This window comes from Castor canadensis, chromosome 5 (assembly GCF_047511655.1).
Source record: "Castor canadensis chromosome 5, mCasCan1.hap1v2, whole genome shotgun sequence".
Taxonomy (NCBI): Eukaryota; Metazoa; Chordata; class Mammalia; order Rodentia; family Castoridae; genus Castor; species Castor canadensis.
In genome coordinates this window covers 166549120-166571208 of record NC_133390.1, presented here as the reverse complement: position 1 = coordinate 166571208, position 22089 = coordinate 166549120, and the positions used below count along the sequence as shown (strand labels likewise).

At 47.4% G+C, this 22089-nt stretch overlaps 1 protein-coding gene across 6 annotated transcripts in view; it reads right to left on the bottom strand.

Moving 5' to 3' along the window:
* Positions 1-22089, bottom strand: part of Tox2 (TOX high mobility group box family member 2) — a 120412-nt gene that overhangs the window by 28039 nt on the left and 70284 nt on the right. For all 6 annotated transcript variants that reach the window (XM_020173137.2, XM_074074813.1, XM_074074815.1 and 3 more), the window contains exon 3: positions 14263-14508. In XM_020173137.2, the coding sequence (XP_020028726.1) occupies positions 14263-14508 (246 nt within the window). The remainder of the gene's footprint in view (positions 1-14262; positions 14509-22089) is intronic.

The following is a 22089-nucleotide window of genomic DNA, read 5'->3' as shown; positions in this document are numbered from 1 at the left end:
GCCAGATATTAAAACATACTATGAGCCAGACATGGTGGTACCTGCCTATAATCCCAGCTACTTGGGAGGCAGAGATTGAGAAGAAAAAAAAAGAGACCTCCCCCCCCCACCCCGATCTCTTTAAGTAAACCTGGGTGTGGTGGTTCACACCTATGATCCCAGCCAAGCAGAGGCACAGGTAGGGGGATCACAGCCCAAGTTAAAATACTACACCCTATCTAAAGAATAACCTATAGCAGAAAGGGCTGGAGGCATGACTCAAATGACAGAGCACCTGCCTAGTAAGTGCTTAGGAGCTTAACAAGGCCTTGAGGTGAAACCCCAGTATGGCAAAAATAAAGAAAGAAAATATACTTTGAAGCCAAAGCAATTTGAAAGGTGTGGTAAGGACATGAGAAGACAGATCAAATGACAGAATAGAGAGGAAATCTTGCCCACCTTTGTTCCTCTCCCTTTCTTCCTCCTCTCCTCGCTCACTCCTTTCTTTCCTTCTGCCTGCACTGTGATCTAAGCTTCCCCCACCTCCTGCTTCTTTCTCCCCCCTCAACAATCTTCTACCTGCCTAATCCTATCTGCTGCCTGCTTCTTGGTGGATCTGAACTGACACAGCCAGATTTCCTCTTGGGGAGAAAACTACTTGTTTGATGGAAATACACTGATGACCTGCTTGGGTGTGTGGGGATGGATCCCAAGGATGCTAGAGTCAGATCCAAGGGTCCCTAAACTAGCTTCTAAGACAGGGGTTGGTTAGTGGAGGGTCCTCTGCTCAGTGAGCACAGAGGGAAGTAGTCTGGAGTTTAGGGGGAGGTGCTGAGGTCACGGGATCACCATGACGACAGCACCCAGAGGAGCCTGACACAGAGCACACCATAGGCAGGGATGAGGGAGCACCAGAGACAGTGTGGCCACACAGGGGCCTGGGAGCACAGGAATGTGCAGACTGCAGGTGAGTGGGATACCCTCAACTACTTTGTTATTTTTGTTTACTTGGGCAGGTAGGTTTCTTGAGGGAACCAGAAAGGACAGAGTCCTCCATGTGGGCTGGCAGGGCAGAAAGCGAGATAACTCCTGAGAAAGTGACAGACTCATGACAGCGCTGCCTCAGCCTTCATGTGGGGCATGTTATAAGCAGTACAGTATCTAGTGTTCAGACTACCCCATAAGGTCAGGACGGCTAACATATTCGTTGAACACTGAACACACTGTGCTTTTAGGACAGGCACTTGATTAATTCAGCAGTGAGCCGGAGGAGCTTGGACTTAAACCCAGGTCTCTTCAAGTCCAAAGTCACTGGCATGAATTCTGACAACATGGCAGCCCCTCTCAGCAGGGTGGTGGGCACAGAGACACAGTGGAATTGTCTAGGATGAGGAGCAAGGGTGGAGGCTAAGCCCCTTCCCTGGGAAGTTTTGTCCCCAGCTTCATTGGCTGGTCATTTCTCACTTGTGCCTTGGTGGCGGGCCTCCCACCTCATGTTGAGGCCCTGCCACATTTGGGAACCATTTTGCAGGGGGTTATGGGAATACAGAGCCCGAGGTTACAGTGATCCAGAGCACCTCCGTGGGAACATGCTCAAGGGCACTGCCAGAGCTAATCTGCTTGCAAGCAAGGACACAGGAGCAGCGAGTAGGAGAGTGTCAAGCTCGTGGGCAGGGGTGGGGGTGGGTGGAGAAGGAGCCTGTGTGCTCCAGTACAGAGGCCTGAGGTCGGGGGTTCCCCAGAGAGAAGAGGAATCTTGTGGAATGGGGTAGGGACCATCCCAGGCTGACGATCAGTGGTAGCCCCATGATTTGCTGTCATTGTGACGTTGACTGGGGCCCAATTCTTCTGGCCCAGCTTCTCTAGCTTGAGTCCAACTACTCATATTCTGTCCCCATGATCTCCGAGGGTGGGCTTCACAGATCGGCCCTACCTGAATAAACACACCCAGCCCCCCATAGCAGTCAGTGGCACTTTGCCTCCTCGTCATACTGAGGCACCTGGGGTCGCCCTGTCAAATTTTGCTTCTGACTCTGCTTAGGACTCTGGGCACAGCTGCCATGATGTCTCAGCAAAACAAAGTACAATTTAGGGAGACCTGGTCACAGGCTGGGAACTATCCTCAGGCCAGAGTGTCTGCCTCAAGGCCTGAGCTGACCGTCAGGGGCAGGAGGGGCTGGAGGCAATCTAGGCAGAAGTGTGGATCTGTCATATCCCTGGGGGAACACTGCATCTGTCACAGAGGTGACCAAACCCTTGAGGGAAACAGGAACACAAGCAACAGTTCCATGTCTCCTAAAAACTGGGGACCTAGAGGTCAACCTGGGCTGATGTCGTCTAGCAGTTCTGAGCAGGTTTCTCAAGCCCACGAAGAGCGGCTAACAGACCGCTGGGCCCAGCCTGGCATCTCTGATGTGTGAGGTTTGGGAGGGGCCTGAGCATCTGCGTCTATACTGAGTTCCCCAGTTTTGCTGGCCTGAGGACCACGTCTACGAACCTGCACAGTAGTGGGTACTGCTGGAGCCCCACACACAGACCCCTGCCAGTGCTAGCTGCCAAAGGCCCGTGCTGCCCACTTCCCCCAGACCTGCCGTCGCCAAGGGGGCCTCCCTCTTGCCTGGAAGTGACACATGAGCTCACCTTTCCTGGCCTGTGACCAACATCTGACTCACATCTCACATGCGGGTGCAGGTGCCAGCAACGTCATGGTCATGGTCTAATCCATGCTCCAGAGCTCCCTGTGGGACCAGGAAGACACCAGGTAGCCTTGATCTAGACACCAGGTAGATTGTGTCCTAACAATCCTACAAGGAAACTGTGGCACAGAGAGGTTAAGTGGTATGGCTGAGGTCACACAGCTAGTTACTCATGTAGCTAACAATGTCTGACCACAGAGCACTCCCTCCTAGCCTAGTGGGTGATTCTGACCCATAGCTCTTATCCACAGCCTCAGGGACCACAGCCTCTCACTGGTGCCGTTCATGAAAAGCTTTAGAGACCCTCTTGAGTTTTGTACACTCAGCACATGAAGAAAGTGAGACGGAGAGGAAAGTGACTTGCCTCCCACAATCCATTAGTGGCAGCAGAGAGAGGGGATGGACCTGGGCTCCCAGACTCCTGGCCTTGCTGTGGGTTTCTGGACTGACAGGAAGCATGTCTCATGGGAAGTACCATTCCTTAGGACTCCAGCATTTTAGGCTCACCACTCCACCCCAAAGCGACAGGTTCTCACTGCTTGCCCCACCTTCCTTTCCTTTCTCCTTGCTACCAGAAGCGTGGAGAACGTGCCATCAGGGCCAGTGTTCTTCCTCCTCCTGCCTAACTCTGTGTCAACTGAGAGCATCAGCCCCACAGGATAAGGAGGCAGGGGTGCGGGTCAGGTTCAGAGGCCCAGGATAAGGGCTGGGGCGAGGGCTGGAGGAGAGCACAAAGCACTAGGAGTCAAGGGAACTAGGTTCCCATCCTGTCTCCACCACTTCCTGGCTGTGTGTCTTTGGATAAGCCACTCGCTCCTCTGATTCTCAGTGCACTTCTGAAAAAATGAGGGTCCTTCTACCTTCCTCCACAGTTGATGGAAGGTTTAAATGAGACAAGGGGGATTGTGCTGTTAGAATCGGTGATAGGGTCATCATCCGACTTGGTGTAGATAACATTCTACAGTTTGGGAGATGTTTGAACATTTCATTCATTCATCCATGCATCCATTCCTTCATTCATTCATATAGTCCGTCAACAAACCTCCAGATACCTGCTACATCTCACCTGTGAAGCAATGGAATGTTTGTTACCACACTGGATTCTCACAGTCACCCTGTGGAGTAGACAGTATCAGCTCTAAAGAGAGAGGGAGAGAGTGACTTGCTCAAGGTCGCCCAGCAGGCAGAAAGGAGATGCAGCACGCGAGGCTCCCTGTGGACTGCAATGGCTTGGGGACCTAGCTGCCACCCTTGCAGTCCAGCCAGAGCCCACGCTAGTGGTGTGCTGAAAACCTCCAACAGGAGGAAGGAAGGCTGTCCTGGAGATCCCTGAGCCCCGGCCTGCCCCGGGCCCTGCACTCCCTCCCAGAGCCTCAGTACTGAGGTGAGTTTTGTCTGTGTCTCTTGCAAAGACTCCACCGAGTTCCAAATGGGCAAAGCCACAGCTGAGAGAGGAAGAGCGCCTGAGACAGACTTTTTATTATCCAGCCAGAGCAGAGGGAAAACGACTGCCATAAATCTCAAGTTTTATGTGTTCCAGACATGCCGCGGAGCCCGTGATGGCTTCTCAGCTCTGCCGACGGTGCATTAAAAGCTCATTTTCCCAAACATGGTACTGAATATGCAGTCGGAGCAGAGAGCATTGTGTACGGAGTAATAGTGGAGCTGTAACTGATGGATGCCGGGCGTTTCCCCTGAAGCCTCCCTCGTGCCTCGGGAGATCTCAGCTCGCACTCTGCCATCAACTTGGCATCCTGCCCGAATGGGACTCCAGGACCTGGCCCTGCACTGTCCTGGACTGGGGGTCATGGCTCCGACTAGCAGCCTGGCAGGAGGTGGAGAGGTTGGGCTCCAGAGGGTGGCTGAGCAGCAATAAAACATCACAAACTGTTCTCTGAATCCTAGCAGGAAGGGTGGAGATTGGTCTAAATAGGGAGATCCACGCAGGGTGAAGTTAACTCCCCTCTTGCTTTTGCCACTGTCTTCTGTCCCCCACACCCAGCCCAAGGCCACCACCTCCAGGAAGCCCCCTCTACCACCACTTGCCTCTAAGCCCTGCAGAACTTCTGTTCCAAGATATGAGCTCCTCACACGGCAGGCAGAGGTTACCTATGAATGTGGATAGCTCCACTCAGAGCTGCACACTCACTCCCCAGGTCAGTGCATTCATTCATTCACTCACTCACTCACTCACTCATTGGATAGAGAGCACAGGCTAAGAAGTCAGTCTACCTGGATTCAGATCTTGACATTACATTTGGATAGCTGTGTAGCCAAGTCATTTACCTTTCTGTGCCTCTGCTTTTTCATCTGTAAAATGGCAAGAACATTAATCCGCCTCGGTTTGAGGATTAAAGAAGATAACAAAAGCAAAGGGCTTCACTGGGGGCTAGGCACATTGTAAGTGCTAAGAGAAAATTCATGCGTTCATGTAGGAAAAGTTCCCGAGAGGACACAGGATCAAACAAGGTGTGTTCTGTGCCCTCCAAAGGCCAAGATACGGCATCTGACTATGCACACACAGGCAGGGATTGGAGGGCTGGCACGGTGGTTCTTTTATTATTATTACCATATTAATTGTTGGTGGCACTAGGGTTTGAGCTCAGGGTCTCACATTTGCTAGACAGGCGGTCGACCACTTGAGCCACTCCACCAGCCCCTTCCTTGGTGGTTCTGTTGTTGAGGTCATTCGTCCTGGTGAGCAGCCCATGCCAGCTTGAGGCTGAAATGAGCTGCCACAGGGAGGGCCTGTGGAAACTGAGCAGAAGTCAGGGCTGCTGTTCCCTGCCCCCCCTCAGCTGTGAGCCCCCAGGGCATCTTTAAATCTTCTAGGGCCTGGGTACTACTCTACAGGTACCAAAGTTCTACCCCATATACGTCTAAAGGGTGCCTACTGAGAGCACTAGATTTCCAAATCAGTGCTCACGTTCAAGTTCCAGCTCTGCTCTTTTTCTAGCTATGTGACCTTGGGCACGTAAGTAACTTCTTCTTCCTTTCATTCAGTACTACACAGACGTCGAGGGGTAGCCAGGCCCCATGAGAGGTGCTGTTACCAGAGAAAGGTGCAAACCACAGAACCAAATTTAGGCTGTGCCAAGCTGGCAGAGCAGCAATTATATACACAGACAATTGTATCCTTTGTGGCACTGAGACAGCTCCCATCTTCATGCAAATTTTTGATCTGTTGTCATCGTGAAACCATGATTACTGCTTTTCATTTTTTAAAACTATTGCATTAAAAACTACTGATCTTGATTTTTGAGTTTTGGGGGACTCCTTTAAATTACCTCTCCTGTCTCTCCCTCATCTCAGCCCCGAGTGTCCTAAGAACCTTAGGCAGAGGATGACTTCTTGAGTTGGGTCCTGAGCAAGGAACAGGAGTTCGCCAGGAGGATAAGCAGAAGGAACAGCATGACATGGTTCTCAGTCTGAGGTGATTTAGTCCCCCAAGTGACATTGGGCAAGTCTAGGACATTTGTGGTTCTGATTTTGACTGCAGGAGAGCTACTGCACACCAGGAACAGTGAGTGAAAGCAGGGACATGGCTACACATCTCGTAACAAATAGGACAGGCTCTACCTCAAAGAATCACCCCCCCACAAAATATCAGCGCCACAGCAGGTGAGAAGTCCCCGGCTAAAGATCAAAGGTGGGAAACATGGCGCATAGTGCTCTCAACCTTTCTTAGCCTCAGTTGCTGTGCCTGAAAAACGGGAACCACAATGGTACCTGTCTTGGAGGGCTGTTGAGAGAAGCCAATGGCCCCAGGCCTGCATACAGCAGGTGCTCAATAAATACCTGTGCCCCATCCTTGTTCACTCTGGGCCCACCCCAAAGATTACAGCAAATAGTTCTCAAAAGAGACAATGTCCCCAGGTTGCAAAGAAAACTTTAGCACAGAAACAAACACATCTTGTTCCTTTCTGACCTTTCTTCTGGGGAAAACCACGAGTCTTATCTCTCAACAAATGTGATCCTGTGCGTGGAGAGCCGGCCTGTGTGTTGGCTTATCACTGGCCTGAGTTTTTAACAGGGAGTGAATTTTTATGACTGAGTTGTAAACCTTTGCAGAAAACATTTTTAAAGTGAAAAAAAAAAAGTTGACAGAGTCTTAACTACTATAGCTGCTAAATTAAGCATAAGGGATGTGGTAGTGAGGGTGGGAAAAAACCCAAAAGTGTCCTAAAAGAATTAGTGGAGGTAAAATAACATCCATTAAAAATAGAAACACACACACATACACACACACAATCTTTTGTGTTCAACTTCACACTCGTACATCATAATGTTCCAGTAAAAGGCCATTTCCCCTGAGATGATAAAAGAATTGAATTTTTCCTTATCGGTCATCTATTTTTCTAGCCCAAGCTATTATTCCCGCTCTGGGGTTGCTAGGCAACAAGAAATATTAATAGCAGCTTTTATTAGCTTAGCTTTTGCAGTGGAGTAGCAGAATGAGAAAATGGGAAACATAAATGTGTTACATAAATCTTTCAACCTTTCAGAGCCAGTGTTAGTCTCTGTTTTCATAATGATTTATTGAAGTGATGGTTCATTTATGAGCGAAAGGAGTGCGGGATAAGAAAACGGAGCAGCCCCCTACAGGACTGTTTGGAAATAAATAATTATAGCAGGGGAGCAAAAGCTGTTTAAAGCCATTTTTCTGACTTTTATAAAATGTAAAAAGACATATTTCTTTTGCATACTGCCTCTGAAAAACAGGGGGTGGAAGTTTCATCTGGACTGTGGTACATACAAAAAATAACCCCTCCAGACCTTCATGGAACCTCTTTTTAGGGTCTTCCAGGACCCACTTTGGAGATCAGTTTTCCCATTCCCACCCACTGAGGGAAACTAGGCCTTTTGCCTAAAAACATGGCACCCCCTGATTTTACCATGATCAATCCTTTCCCAGGTCTTGAAACCAAGAAGAGCTGAGTCTTAGGTCCTTGCTTTTTTGGCAAACAGTACAACTCTTGCTGCTGCTTTTTTTTTTTTTTTTTAAGTTTTCAGTTTGAACTCAGGACCTTGCACTTGCCAGACAAGTGATCTACCACTTGAGCCACAGCTAAAGCCCTTCTTGTTTTAGGTTGTTTTTCAGATATGAACTAATTTTTTGCCCTGGGCTGGCCTCTGACCACAATCCTCCTATCTATGCCTCCCAAGTAGCTGGAATTACAGGCCTGAACCACCATATCTGGTTCCTTTGCTGTTGCTTTTAAGTGCCAAGCCCTGTCCCAGACCTAGAGTAATGAATACCCTCTACCCTGTACCAGCTTCCACCACCCATCTCCAGCCTCCTTGGCCTCTGACTTGCTTTCCTAACACTTGTTTCTGGGAACAGCCTGACCACCACACCAGCAAAGCCCACAGCCAGCAGGTCAGGCTGGACAAGCCTGGAGATGAGGCCACCCAAATCCTGTCTATAGATGAATTAATAAACACAATAGCTTACATTTATTGAATACTTACTGTGTGTCACTTACCTACATCAGATCACTGAAACACCCAAAGTTCCTACATGGCAACTAATCTGACCTCCGTCATACTGATGAGGAAACGCAGGCTAGGGAAGAGGAATGCCTTGCTCTGGATCCCAGGATGGGGTGGTAACAAGTGGGGAGCTAGGTTCTGAACTTAACTGAGGGCCTGCCTTGTAACTACTGGATCATACAATGTCAAGAAGGGAGATTGGAGGGGAACAGCACAGAGCAAGGAGAGCAGGGGGAGTGGCAGAAGGTACACGAAGGCCTTGCCCCAGGGCTGCAGGTTCCCACGGTACCATCTCAATCAAGTTGCTCAAATGACAGCTAAGGTTCTGTCTCTGCTCCCAGTAGCAGCTCCAGCATAGCAGCCTGAAAGAGTCCTTCACTGAGGTGCGAGTCCCTGGGCCTAGCCCCTAGCTCTGGGTATGCTGGGAGAAGGACCAGTCCTGGTCATATGTTTTGGGACAAAGGATCTAAAACTCAGCATAAGGGGCTCAGATCTGAGTGGATAGGAGTCCCCAGCCAGTGGTATGTGTGATGGTGGCGGTGGGAGGTCTATGAACCCTCAAACTCATGTACTTGCCCAGTGTAGCAAAGCTGGCACAGCGATTATGCCAGGTGTGCATTAACCAGAGATAGAATCCCCATCTCAGAGGTTGGAACACTGAGGCTGGAAGAGAAGTGACTTGTCTGAAGTCTCAAAGCTGGGCGGAGAACATTTGAGTAACATCTGTCTACCACCTCTGTGCTGAGGCCCAACTCTGAACCACACAGCTCCAGTGATCCCAGGGCTTGGCTAAGGGAAGCCCCAGATTCCTGGATCACCAGAATCCATGGCAAGTATGGGGGAGCTGTGCCAGGACTGACCTCCCCTGAGGTCCAGCCGCTACCTGCCCGAGGCTCTCCTGGGGGGTTCTCTGGCTTCACAAGAAGTGCAGTTCCTGGGGAACTTGTCTGAGAATGTCAAGCTCCACTCATTCCCAGGGTAATCCCTCCCCTGGGTACACAAGGACTGAGAACTCCAACACTTCCCAAGGACGACTCCAAAATAAATGATTTCAGACTCAACAGAAGCTGCTTAATAAATTCCACTCTTTGAATTTCTTTGGGTATTTTAGAAACTGATTTATACATACAATATCTCTCTCAAAATGAGACAATCAACACAGTATAAAATTATTGAGTTATGAAAATAGGGGTCAGATGGAGGTGCAACGCTTTAAATTAAACCAGCAAAATATATCTTTCATACTAAATTGACTCTTTTTGTCTTGGAAATGAATGTTTAATCAGTTAAGACGCTGAAGTCAAGGGAGATGCCTTGAGCGTATTTAATTTTGTAAAAGGGGCCTGATTCCAGTACTGTACATGATTCCTCCTGGCAGCCATCCCTTTAAAGGAGAGGCATTGACTCCACACATGCCTGTGGGACTGAGCAGCCAGGCAAGGGACCAAAAGGAATCCATGGCCTCTGGGATCAGAGCATGGGGACTTGGCATTGATGAGATGGCCGTCGAACACTTTGGCCTCACCCATCTCTGCAGGGACAACATCTCTGAGGCATCTTAGTCTGAGTGGACAATGCCTGAGGCACCTGGCATCCAGGCGTCCCCATGCCACCTGTGGCCCTGCATCCTGGCTGTGCGGGACTGGGAGGAAGATGGAGGGGACTGAGCTGAGTGTGAACTCTGGTTTTGCCGCTTCAGGCTAAATGGCCCTAATTCGCTTGCATCACTTCCTGTGTGAACCAATGGTGGCTTCCAAGGGTTACTCTGCCAACCCTGAACTACACTAAGCAGCCCACAAACATTCCCCAAGTTTGTACTGTTAGTTTGCCCATTCTACAGATGGGGCAATGTGGCAACGAGGCTCTGAGGAGACTTGGTGTCTTTGGACTCCTAAGAAATTTTGTGTTCCTTCTATCATATTCCTCCTGACAAAGGACAGTGCCCCAGTTAGGAAGCGATCACCCCACACCTGAGCCAGGGTCTCTTCTGGGCACTCAGACCACCATGCACTGACCTTAGTGGAGCACTTATGGCATTTTTAGAAATAGATGTATTAGTCTGCTTTGCATTGCTGACACAGGCTACTTATGCAGTAGAGAGAGGTTAATTTTAAGCTTAGTTGTTCTGCAGATTCAAATCTAAGATGGATTTGAGCTTCTGGTGAGGGCAGCACATCACGAAGGAAGAATGAGTGAGAGCAAAATTCACACCCGGAGCCAGAGAGTGAGAGAAGAGACCTGGGTCCCACAATCCCTTTTGGAGGGCATGCCCCCAAGGACCGAAGGGCTTTCCATTAGAAGGACAACTTAAAGGTCCACAGTACCTCCCAATACTGCCACCCTGGGGATCAAGCTTTCCATAGGAATTTTAGGAACACTGCCTGTATCCAAAGCATAACACAGGTGCTTCACCTTCTCTCCATCTGCACTGGGAGTTCCTCAAGGAATCCTATAAATGCCACGCCTGGAGCATCCTCGTACCTCGTGCTACTCAATAAAGGCAGATGAAGAGGGTGGTACGTGGGAAAATGCCCCACCCCCACTGAATGTATCAGGCCCTAATCCTTGTAGCCTGTGTGTAACAACAACAACAACAACAAAAAAAGAGGGGGTGTCTTTGGAGACTCAGTTAAGGATCATGAGATGGTAAGATTATTATCCTGATTAGCCCGAAATGCCACCTCAAGTGTCCTCTTAAGAGGGACAGGGAGCCTTCCTCTGATAGAAAGTGACGTGAAGACAAGATAGAAATTAGAGTGACACAGCCACAAGCCAGGGAAGGCCAGCAGCCCCTGGGAGCTAGCGGAGTCAAGGACAGACTACTCCAGAGCCTCTGGAAGAAGCATGGCCTCCCAGCACCTTGATTTTGGGAAAGCGAGACACTGATGTTGGGCCTTCAGAGCTGTGAGGGAATAGCTTTCTGTTGCTTTCAGCCACAGGGCTGTAGTAATCTTTTACAGCAGCCTCAGGAAACTTAAATACTCTCCTGCCTCCAGGAGCCTCCATCCCCTGGATCCTATGCTGATAACTCCCTGCTCCTTCACCTGGTGGGAGCGTCAGGTGAGAAAACATCGGCAAAGCCCTCAGCATGGTCCTTGACTCGTAGCAGATGTTAAAACAAATCCCAGCATCACACACACAGCAGACACCCACACACCCACAAACACTGGCCTCCCCCTGCAGGACCCTGTCCTTAAAGGCTCCTTATCTCTTCACCAGGCAGTCCTAATGTGCATACATCTTCTTACCTGGTTTTCCAGGTCGGTGCAGGCCTCTACTCTGGGAAACAGAGCTTGGCTTATCTTTCATTACATAGCAAGTGAACAGAAATTCAGTGAGCCCTTGCAAAGTCAGACTTATGGGAAAATTAAGGCTATCTGAACTTAAGAAACGCTGTAGACCTGAGCTAGATTTAAAGAAATCTGGAAACCAACTGCTACCAAGAACCTGTTTGCACAGAGCCCAAAGTAAGCACTTCTCAGAGGAAGGGTCATCTCTGATCAATAGATACCACAGTGTGTGTGGTTATCAGAGGTACCATCACCTGGGAGGAGCTGCCATCTGTCCCTTTGGGTAAGTGAGACCAGAGGGAAACACTGCCATTTGGTTATAGTGAGAATTCACTTTTATTACTACTAATAAGGATAGCAAATATTCCCTGCTTGTTTACTTTTCCCAACACTTGCTGAGACTCTATATGCATTATCTCAGACACATTTTGCCATGATCTGGAGAAGACTCTATTATGATTCTCAGACAAGGAAACTGAGGCTCCAGAGGTAGAGCCAGGTTCTAACTTGGGTCACTGGGAGCCCCTACCCCACACTGTCTCCAATAGCCCAAAGAAGCCACTATACCTCCCTACCCTCCACACCACAGACCTCACAGCATGCCACCAAGGTCTCCGACACCTGTCCTGCCCTTGCTTGTGCTACTGTAAATCCCAACCAGAGGCAGTCTGGAGCACTGAGAAATTAAGGCTATATGACGGCAGAGTCAGGGTCGGCAGGTGTCTTAGAAAAAGTAGCAGAGGACCTGCATTATTGGTGGCACCAAAAGGAAAGGATTCCTCCAGAATAGAGTGTTGGCTGGGCGTTGGTGGCTCATGCCTGCAATTCTAGCTACTTGAAAGACTGAGATGGGAAGGATTGCGTTTCCAGGCCAGCTTAGACAAAAAATATTTGTCTCATCTCAACAGAAAAAAGCTGACATGGTGGCGCATGCCTGTCAGCCCTGTGATGCAGGATGCTTAAAGGAAAAGATCATGGTCCAGGCCAGCCTAGCCAAAAAGAGACCCTATCTCCAAAATAACCAGAGCAAAAAGGTATGGATCAAGTGGTAGAGGTGCCTGCCTAGCAAGCATGAATTCCTGAGTTCAAACCTCAGCACTGATTAAAAAAACAGAACGGAGTACCAATTTCCATTGAGCTCCTGAGTGGGAACTGAACTCTTTGAAGTATGGACTCTGAGTAGCTATGCTTCCTCTCTCCCTCCCTTCTCTCCTTTGTTTCTTACCTTGTTTCAAACCAAAACAAAAATGTGAGTGATATACGAAAATACACAAAGTAACCAGGGTTTTTAAGCAAGGAAACCTGTTGGTAGTAAGAGTAAATAATAAATAAATACTAAGAGAATTAGAATATTAGAGCATGCCTGCAGGTCTCAGGCATCTGCTAGCATTGGGCCACAAATTGGGCTGTGGCTTCTGAGCAGCCACGGCCATGGTAAACACAATTCACCCAATACCAAGTAGCTCTGATAGGAAAGTCAAGTAAGAGGTCTTCTCCTCCCCTGCCCTAAGTGTGTTCATGACCCAACCTGGACATTGTGGTTAGTCCACTATGATCACTACCAGGGATGTCCCTCCCTAGAAGACCCAACAGCCACCCTCGAGGGACATCAAGGAGTATGTCGATTGCCAGTAGCAGAAATGGGGATAGCATGGGATCCTAATGACACTACTGCAGTTCCAAGATTGAACCTCTGTCCACCTTTGGATATTTCAGTCCTTTTTGCTTAAGTCAGTGTGAGTTAGGGTCCTGTCACTTAAAAATGAATATAAGAGTCATGACTAGTATATAATATTATCTGTGAAGGGAAGAAAGCAAAAGGAAACACAAATTACAGTTGCTCAGGAAAAGAACTAGCATTTCCCTTAAGAAGCTTTATTGTACTAAAAAAAAGGCCTACTGACTTTCTATAGGTCTTGAAGGTTCAACTCAGCCACTCATGTTAAGGAAACAATCTCTTTAGCATGGGTTTCAGGACCCTGATGACCAAGGCTCTGCTAAATTCTTTTACCTCCTCTTCTCCCTTTCTTGGTTTTAGGCCCTTCCTTGCTTTCCAGTCCAAAGAAAGAAGGGATCGCATGCCATTCCCCAGCCAGGAAGATCGGTCCCTGCCCTTTTCTGCTGGATAAACTTCTACCTATCCCATGAACTTCAACTCAGTAATCACCACCTTCCCTCGCCACTTAGGCAAGACACAATTTTTAAAAGCTACGATTTCACTTATATGGTATGTCCAAAATAGGCAAATAGATAGAGGCAGGAAGTAATTAGGGTTGCTTGGTACTGGGGATTATAGGCAATGGGTTGGGAGTGATGATGAAAGTATGGGTTTCTTTTGGGGTGATGAAAATGTTTTAGGGCCAGCTGAGTGGCTCAAGTGGTAGAGTTCCTGTATAGCAAGTGTGAGGCCCTGAGTTCAAACCCCAGTACTGTAAAAAAAAAAAAATGTTCTAAAACCCATTATATAGATGGGTACATGACTCCATAAGCATATGAAAAGCTACCAGGCTATATACTTTACATGGGTGATATTCTATGGCATGTGAATTATATTTCAATAAAGCTGTTAAATATAAAAACAAGATTATACTATTAGCAAATAACAAAACAAAAAATCCTAAGATGTCATAAACAGAGCTGCAAAAGTGACTATCAGTTTCCCTCTATGCCACCCCTGTTTTCTGCAGACTCCCATGCAAACAACGGAACCCCAGACCCTGCACAGGGTCAGCAACCCTTGTCACAGCACTGACATTCTGCTTCCCTCAACCCTGCTCCTGCTGTGGCAAAAGACAGGGACTCACCGTGGGCAGCTGGCCTGACAGCAGGTGGCTCTCCTGGGCCAGCATATTGGACACCATAATGGCTGGGAGGTCCATGGCCTGGTAGGAGTAGGCAGGGAGCAGACCGTTGGGCGCCAGGCCGTGGCACAGCGAGTGGTAACCAGCTTCGTGGTCTCCCAGATGCAGGAGGGATGGCTCGGGGAGGTTGGGAGGTGTTATCGGGGGGATTTCATAGTCTTCGTTGCTCTCGCTCTGGCTGTTATAGGTCTAAAACATCAAAAAGACATGTGGTTGGGGTCAGTGTCTTAAACTGCAGAACACACTCAACAGCACCCATCACAGCAGTGATGGTAACAATAGCATGCTCTTGGCAAGGGGAAGGGGTGATTCCTCTTCAGGCGGAGGGTCTAGGGGCTTCTGCCTCACCCCTAAGAGGACCCCCTTCCTCCTAGAGGCTTTGGAAGCAAAAGCCTGTCCTCCTGGTGGGACTGACCCCTGTTCACCCAACCTTCTGTTTTTCTACCAGATCTGACTGCCACAGCCACCTGGGGTCCATTATCCCATAGTCACCTACTTTATAGATGGGGAAAGGAGAAAAATGGGCCACCCAAAGTTAGTAGAAGAGCTGGAATGGAGCTATTGTACCCGGACTTCCTAGTGCAGCTGGACAATTTTCTCTTAAGCATTCTCAAGTGTTGACCCATCTGGCACCTGTCTTAGTCTTTCTCATCTTGGTAAATGGCACAAAAATTCTCACAGAAGCACAAGCTATAAACTGGAGGTCATTCTGGATGCCTTTCTTCTAGTGCTTGTTGGTTTAGCATTTTCTGACCCACTGAACGGACCAGGAGCTTCCAGGACAATGCTGAACAGAAACGTGAGAGGAGATACCCGCACCTTTTCCTTTACCATTGCTCTCGCTCTGGCTGTTACAGGTCTCAAACATAAAAGGACATGTAGTTAGGGTCAGTGTCTCACTTGACAGCATCAGCAACAGCAGCAATGGTAGCAATGGTATTTACCGTAAAGCATGATGGGCACAGACTTTGTGCCTTGACTTTGTGCCATGTCCTTCTGGGTATTCTTTAGCAGGTGGAAAGAATTCCTCGTTTGTCAAAGGGGGGGGATAGGCTTTTTTAAAATTGTGCATGGATTTTTAACTTTATCAAATTCTTTTCTTCTGCATCCACTGAGAGGTTTAAAGGACCCTTCTTTAATTCAGCTAATATGGTAAAAATTTCTGGTCTCAGCCATGATGTAGTATGCTCTTTTCAGACTTTGTTGGATTTTGGTGATGTTTTGTTTAGAATTTTTACATCATGTTCCCAAGTGGTATTGGTCCTCAATTTGCTCATTCTCCTATGACCCATGTTGGGTTTTAGTATTATGTGTTAGCCTGGGAAGTTACTCTTCCTTTTTTATATTCTGGAGATTAGTCCCCACAGAAGAGAGATGTATGGATTGTAAGATGGATCTGAAGGAATTATCTGGGAATTCAGTGTAGACAGATAAGAGTGGTTGTGAGCCTGAAGAACAGGTAAGTGTGACTCATGGACACCTGCTCAGTCAGTTAAGGTTGAGATGAAGAAAGAGTGAGTGAGAGAATGCCCGGAGGACTTACTGACGAGATAATAGTTGAGAATATTGCGGAACTAAGAAGAACAGCAATGGTATCGGTGAATATGAAGGTAAACCTTAATGAGAACACATGTACAGAGAAGATAAAAATGAAACCACAATAACATTTTGTATTGTTTAATTAAGTATAAATGCTAAAATAGCTAGGTCACTGCAGTCTAGCATGGTACCTGGTTCTTGGGCAGGTAACCTCACTGAGTGGGTTGCTGGAGGGAGCCATGTGTGTGGAGTAGAGTTATGACGAGAGCAGGGAACACATGGAACCTAGATGTCTACTCTGTGTTTAGGCCCTTCTCAGGTACCATATGTGAATCTCATAAGCACTCCATGAGGAAGAGCCCTAGACAGCCACGGAACCGGGCTCTGAGAGAGCCAAGGCCTGGCCACACTGGTGCCCACCCAGGTCCATGTCACCTCCTGCTCACAGGCCCCCTCCGTGGGGCTGTCATGGAATTATCTCATAGATAGGCAACTGACCAGGGAAGAGGTGACCATCTCATGTTCTCGTTTTATCTTCTCTCTGTTCTCATGTTGGATTCTCAGGCTCAGTTCCTCTCTTCCTGCCCTAGGCTCTCTTCCCAGGTGATCTCAACCAGTCTGTTTCAAGTCCCTCCAGTCTTGGTCACTAACACGTACTCAGTGTTCCCATTGGATGATCAGGGTTCCACTTCCCTTACCCTGCACCTATGTCCTTCCAGTGCAGTAAATGACACCATCCTCTGCCCAGTTCATAAAACTTAGTCACCTGTTAAAGCCAGTGGATGGCCTCCAAAATGCCTTTGAACTCTGCCCATTTCCACCGCCACCGTCTTAGCCCAGGCCACCACCATCTCCCACCTGGACAAGGACAACACACTGCTATCCTGAAGTCCTTCCATTCCCATCTGCCCATTGACCATGTCATGCCCACTGGCCACGTCAGCGTCATAACATGACACTGACGGCTCCCACTGCCTTTAGGTTCAAGTCCCTAGTGTCAAGCATGGCCCTTGGGTCCCTTTAGCCATAGTGACCATCCCTGCCTCTAGGCCTCACACATCCTGAGTTCTCTCTGCTGCACTGCTCTGCCTACCAGACCCTCTCCCTTCATCTGCCTATTGGTACTCATCCTCACCAACAGGTTGGTTCATCTGTCTTCCCTGATAGTCTAGAGTAGGTCAGACCCCAATGAATACCCCAAGATTGCCCAGCTTTTCTCCTTGAGAGCGCTCATTGAACTTGAGTTGACTTCAGGTGTATTTATTTAGTGTTTAATGTTAAGCGCTGGTTGACAATCCCCGATGCTTAGGTCAGAATCATGCACAATATCAAGGCACAAAGTATGAGCTCAAGAACAATTCACTGAGAGAGAGAGAGAGAGAGAGAGACACCTAGGGAAGATGCTATAAACACCCATCTCACTCATCCTTTGAGACTGTCCTGGAGGTGGGTACTACTGCCCCTGTTATGCAGGAGGCTGGAAAGTTGTAGTAATTAAAAGCCAGATAATTGTGGCTCATGCCTGTGATCCCAGCACTAAGGAGAATGAGGCAGGAGGTTGGCAAGTTCAAGGCTCACTACATAGTGAGACCCCCCATCTCAAAAAAACAAAACAAAAGCCAGGCAGCTTGAGTTTGAATCCTGGCTCTGCTACTTACTACTTGTGTGTGGCTTTGGGCCCATTACTTATTCTCTTCATGCCTCAGTTTCCTCATCTGTGAAAAAGAAGGTAATGACAATATCTACAGGGCCGTTGTGAAGAGGCAATGAAAGAATGTGTGCAAATAGCTCAGGACCATGCCTGGCACACAGTCAGCCTTCTCAATATTGGTTATTATTGCCATCCTTGTCATCCTTACCTAGAGTCCCAAAGACATTGAGGGACTTCCCCAGAGACCAGACAAATAAAGAGCAGTTCACTGGCTCAGCATCTTTATTTGTGAATGTTCCTAACTCGCACACCACAGGTCTGTGCAATGTGGAATGATGTTGATCTTCAGCCTCACCATGGAGATGGGATGGGGGCTGAGTGCCTTTAGGTAGGATCAGCCCTGGGTACTGCATCACCTCAGAAAGCAGTCCACATGCCAGCCCCCCTCTTATCCAGAGTCACCTCCTCCAGGAAGCCTTCCCATCCCCTGCCCATCCTATGGCAAGATTCCTGTCCTCCCCCTCCCCCTCTGCAGGCACTTTGACACCTTCCCTAGAGCATTCATTACCACCTGCAATCATTTTTGACTCTTTACCTTCTGTTGTGTCTCCCTCTCCCAGACTTCAGGCTCCATGAGGGTGGGTGTTACATCTGTCTTGTCCCCAGTGCATAGCACTGGGCCTGGCACACAGCAAGTACTCAATTACAATGCAGTGAGTGAGCCCACAAATGGGGACATCCCCCCCAGGTGTGTCTACAGCTGTCCTTCCCAGCAGGCTCTAAGTCTCTCAGTTACCTATTGTTGTCTGTTGACTGCTACCTCCCTCCCTGTCCCCCAGCCATCTAGACCAAGTGCTAGCATATGGCAGGTGCCCAATGAATGACAAGTGGCTTCACAAGTCCATTTTTTTCCCCATCAAAAACCAAACTTCAACCCGCTGGAACCAACCCAATCAACCAGAAGCCTTTGGGAAAATAGGCATATGCTGTATGACAATATTGAAATAACACAAGGATGACAATTCACTTGCAGAGCAATTAGCACACTTGAAAATAAACATGCTAACACAGGCAGGCCTCTTCTGAGTACAGCCAAACCCTGAACACCTGGGCTCAAGCCAGCCTGTCCTGCGACTGCTTTACCCACAGTTCCAACCGCGTGCCAGCGTGGCACGAGCATTTCCCATCCACTCTGCATGGAATCGTGTCTGTTCTTCAGGAAGCGCTCTGATCTCCACTTCACACACCAGGAGGTGGAGCTGGGAGCGGAGGTGCTGCCCAGTTAGAAGATTCACACCCAGGATTTGTGCATCTGCGTTGGCACTTTCCCATGCTGGGTCAGATGCCTCTTCCACATTCCTGCTTCAGACTTCCCCTGGAGCAACAGATCGGCTGCTCAGCATGCCTAATTTGCTCTCTACCACCTCTGTCCTCATGAAAATATAGAAGAGGTGCCCAAGCTGCAGGCTTGTGGGAGCCGTGGTGAGTGCAGGACAGTGTCTGTCACGTTTTCCGTGCTCTGGTGCTAGGAAGGGTACCAGGCTTTCTCTTGGGTCTGAGCAGGGCTAACGTCCCCTGGGACTCCTGGGGGAAGGGATCTTAAAACACTGAGGGCAGTGACTGGGGTGAAGGGAGGATATGGGGTAGGCAAGGCTCTGAGTTCTCCAAGAGGTGATGAGGAAGGATTTGAAGAAAACCCCACATTTCAGAGCTTCCGCAGCCACTGTAGTACCTAAGCTCTACCAAGCTGTCAGAATAAACTCAGACCCTTAGCACAGGAAGATGACATGACAAATTAATCTAGAATTCAAACACAAAAAGTTAAAAAAAAAAAAAGGCATGCTTTTAAATAATCCTATCTGGAAAGATACTCAATGCTAGAGCCTAGAAATGGAAAAAGTGAACCCGAGAGAGGTTCTAGAAAGAGCAGCAAGCCAAAACAAACAAACAAACAAAAAAACTGATGACTTATATTAATCCAAAATTGTCACTGATTAAGTGACTGCAGAATTTAATGTGACTGAAATCTTAAAATAGAAGAGGTGTGGGACGGAAAAACTAAAGCTGACCCCAAACTCACAGTCGAGAGGATTTCAGGTGAAGATGTGTCTTCCTTAGGGGAGGGATCACAGGTACCAATTCATGATTTATAATGCAAGGAAGTTGTAAGCTTAAATATATTTGTTATAATATTGGAAATTTACTGAGGCTTCATACAACATAAAATTAGCCATTTTAAAGTGACCATCTCAGCGGCAATTGGTACATTCTCAATGTGGTACAAGATCACCTCTAAGTTCCTAAATATTTTCATCACCCCAAGAGAAAGCTTCATACCCATTCAACATCTTCTCCCTGTTCCCCTTGCTTCCTCAGTGCCAGGTCATCACTCAGCCTCTCTGAATTTACCAAGTCTGAATATTTTCATATAAATGGAGTCAAGTCATATGTGAGCTTTTATGACTGGTTTCTTTCACTTAGCACATTGTTTTTGAGGGTCATCCATATCTACCTAGTATAAAATGTACACAGCGTTCGCTTAACATCATAGTGTTGAGGTTTATAACATCAGTCATTACTTCATTCCTTTTTATGGTTACAAAATATTCCATTGTAAGTATCTGCCATAATTCGTTTCTTCATCCAACAATGGACATCGGGGCTCTTTTCATCTTTGGCTATTGAGAATAGTCCTGCTATGAGTAAGTGTGTACACATGTCTGAGTCCCTGCCAGCCTTGGACAGGGATCCTCCTACCTATGCTTCCCAAGTAGCTAGGATTATAGGCACAAGTCACCACATCCAGCTTTTTTTTTTTTTTGAGATGGGCTCTCACTAACTTTTTTTTGAGGGCTCTCACTAACTTTTTTTTGAGGGGGGGCAAGGCTGGCCTTGAAACCTGACTTCCTAATCTCCACCTCCTCTTCAATAGCTAGAATTGTAGGCACAAATCACCCTGCTGGTCTGTTTTTCCTGTTTTTCCATCTACCTAGAGATGGAATTACTGAGTCCATGGCAACTCTACGTGTAACTCTTAGAGAAGCTGTCAAGCTGCTTTCCATAGTGGCTACACACTTTACAATCCCACAGCAATGTCTGAGGGTTCCAACTTCTCCACATTCTCCCTGACAGCTTTACCTTCAATTTTTCAATTATGGCCATCCTAGTGGCTGTGAAGTCGTATCTTAATTTAGTTTCAATTGTATTTTTCTAAAAATGAATGACGTTGAACATCTTCTCAGGCATTTCCTGGCCATTCGCATACCTTTGGAGGAATGTCTATTCAAGTCTTTTGCATATATTCCAAACTGGGTTGCTTGTCTTTGCATTGTAAGAGTTCTTCATATATTCTAGGTATTAGGCCCTCATGATAGAGGATTTGCAAACGTGTTCTGCTATTCTCCCTTTTCTTGATAATGTCCTCTGATGCATGAAAGTTGCTTCTTTTGATGGAGTCAAATCCATCTACTTTTTGTGGCTCATGGTGTTGATATGGTTTTCAGATCCAAGACTCCATTTCCAGTCCAGGGTAATGAGGAGTTACCCTCACGCTGTCTTCTAGTAACTCTGTGGTTTTGGTCTTGATATTTCTATCATGGGTCCATTTTAAAGGCACTTTTGTACATGGCACGAGGGTTGAACTTCTTCACTTTGCATGTGGCTACCCAGTTGATTGACATCCAGTGACTGACTCAAATGACTGACATCATTTAGTGAAGACTGTTCTTTCCCGATGATTGGTTTTGGCAACTTTGCCAAAAATAAGTTGGCTATTCATGTATGAGTATCTCTCTGGACTCCCAATTCTATTCCATTGGTTTATATGTCCTTATGTCAGTATGGCTTTGGGTTCTTTTCAAGAATAACTGTTACTAAGACCACAATTAATAAGAGATTACAATCTTTTAAAAGTATGCCAGAATCTCCGATGAGGGACAGGTGCTAGGAATAAACCTCAAAGCATACATCCCAGTATATCACGCTCTGCTCTGTTACGTGAAGCAACTTTTATTTGTCTCATTAAATCCATCTTTTCTCCAGTTTAGGCAAAGGCTGAGCAGAGGGGTGGCATCTGTTATAAGCATGCTTCGTAAAATGACACCCTTTGCTTCTGAATCTTGTTCACATCACCTTCTTGGCACAGCACAGAATTTGATAGTCTGGCTTTGCCCCTGAGAGCTTACCAGCTGACTATTACAATTTTATGAGAAACAGACATGGACACCTTGTTCTTGTAACTAGCATGGCTTACTCATACACTTAGCAGGCTACAGAGGAACAACATATTATGTGTAATTAAATGAGAGAAAAACATGGACAGTTCCTTCCAGGCATAAATGCATATTTAAAATTTTATAGTACACAAATAATACTTCTAAGTGAAGATTTTCCCTATTTCCAAGTAAGATAATGTTGAACAGCTTTTATAATGAATTTTATATTTGATCTCTCTCTCTCTCTCTCTCTCTTTTGTGGTACTGGGGATTGAACCCCGGGCCTCGCACATGCTAGGCAAGTGCTCCACCACTTGAAACACACTCCCTGTCCTTTTGCTTGCATTTGGTTTTTTGAGACAGGGT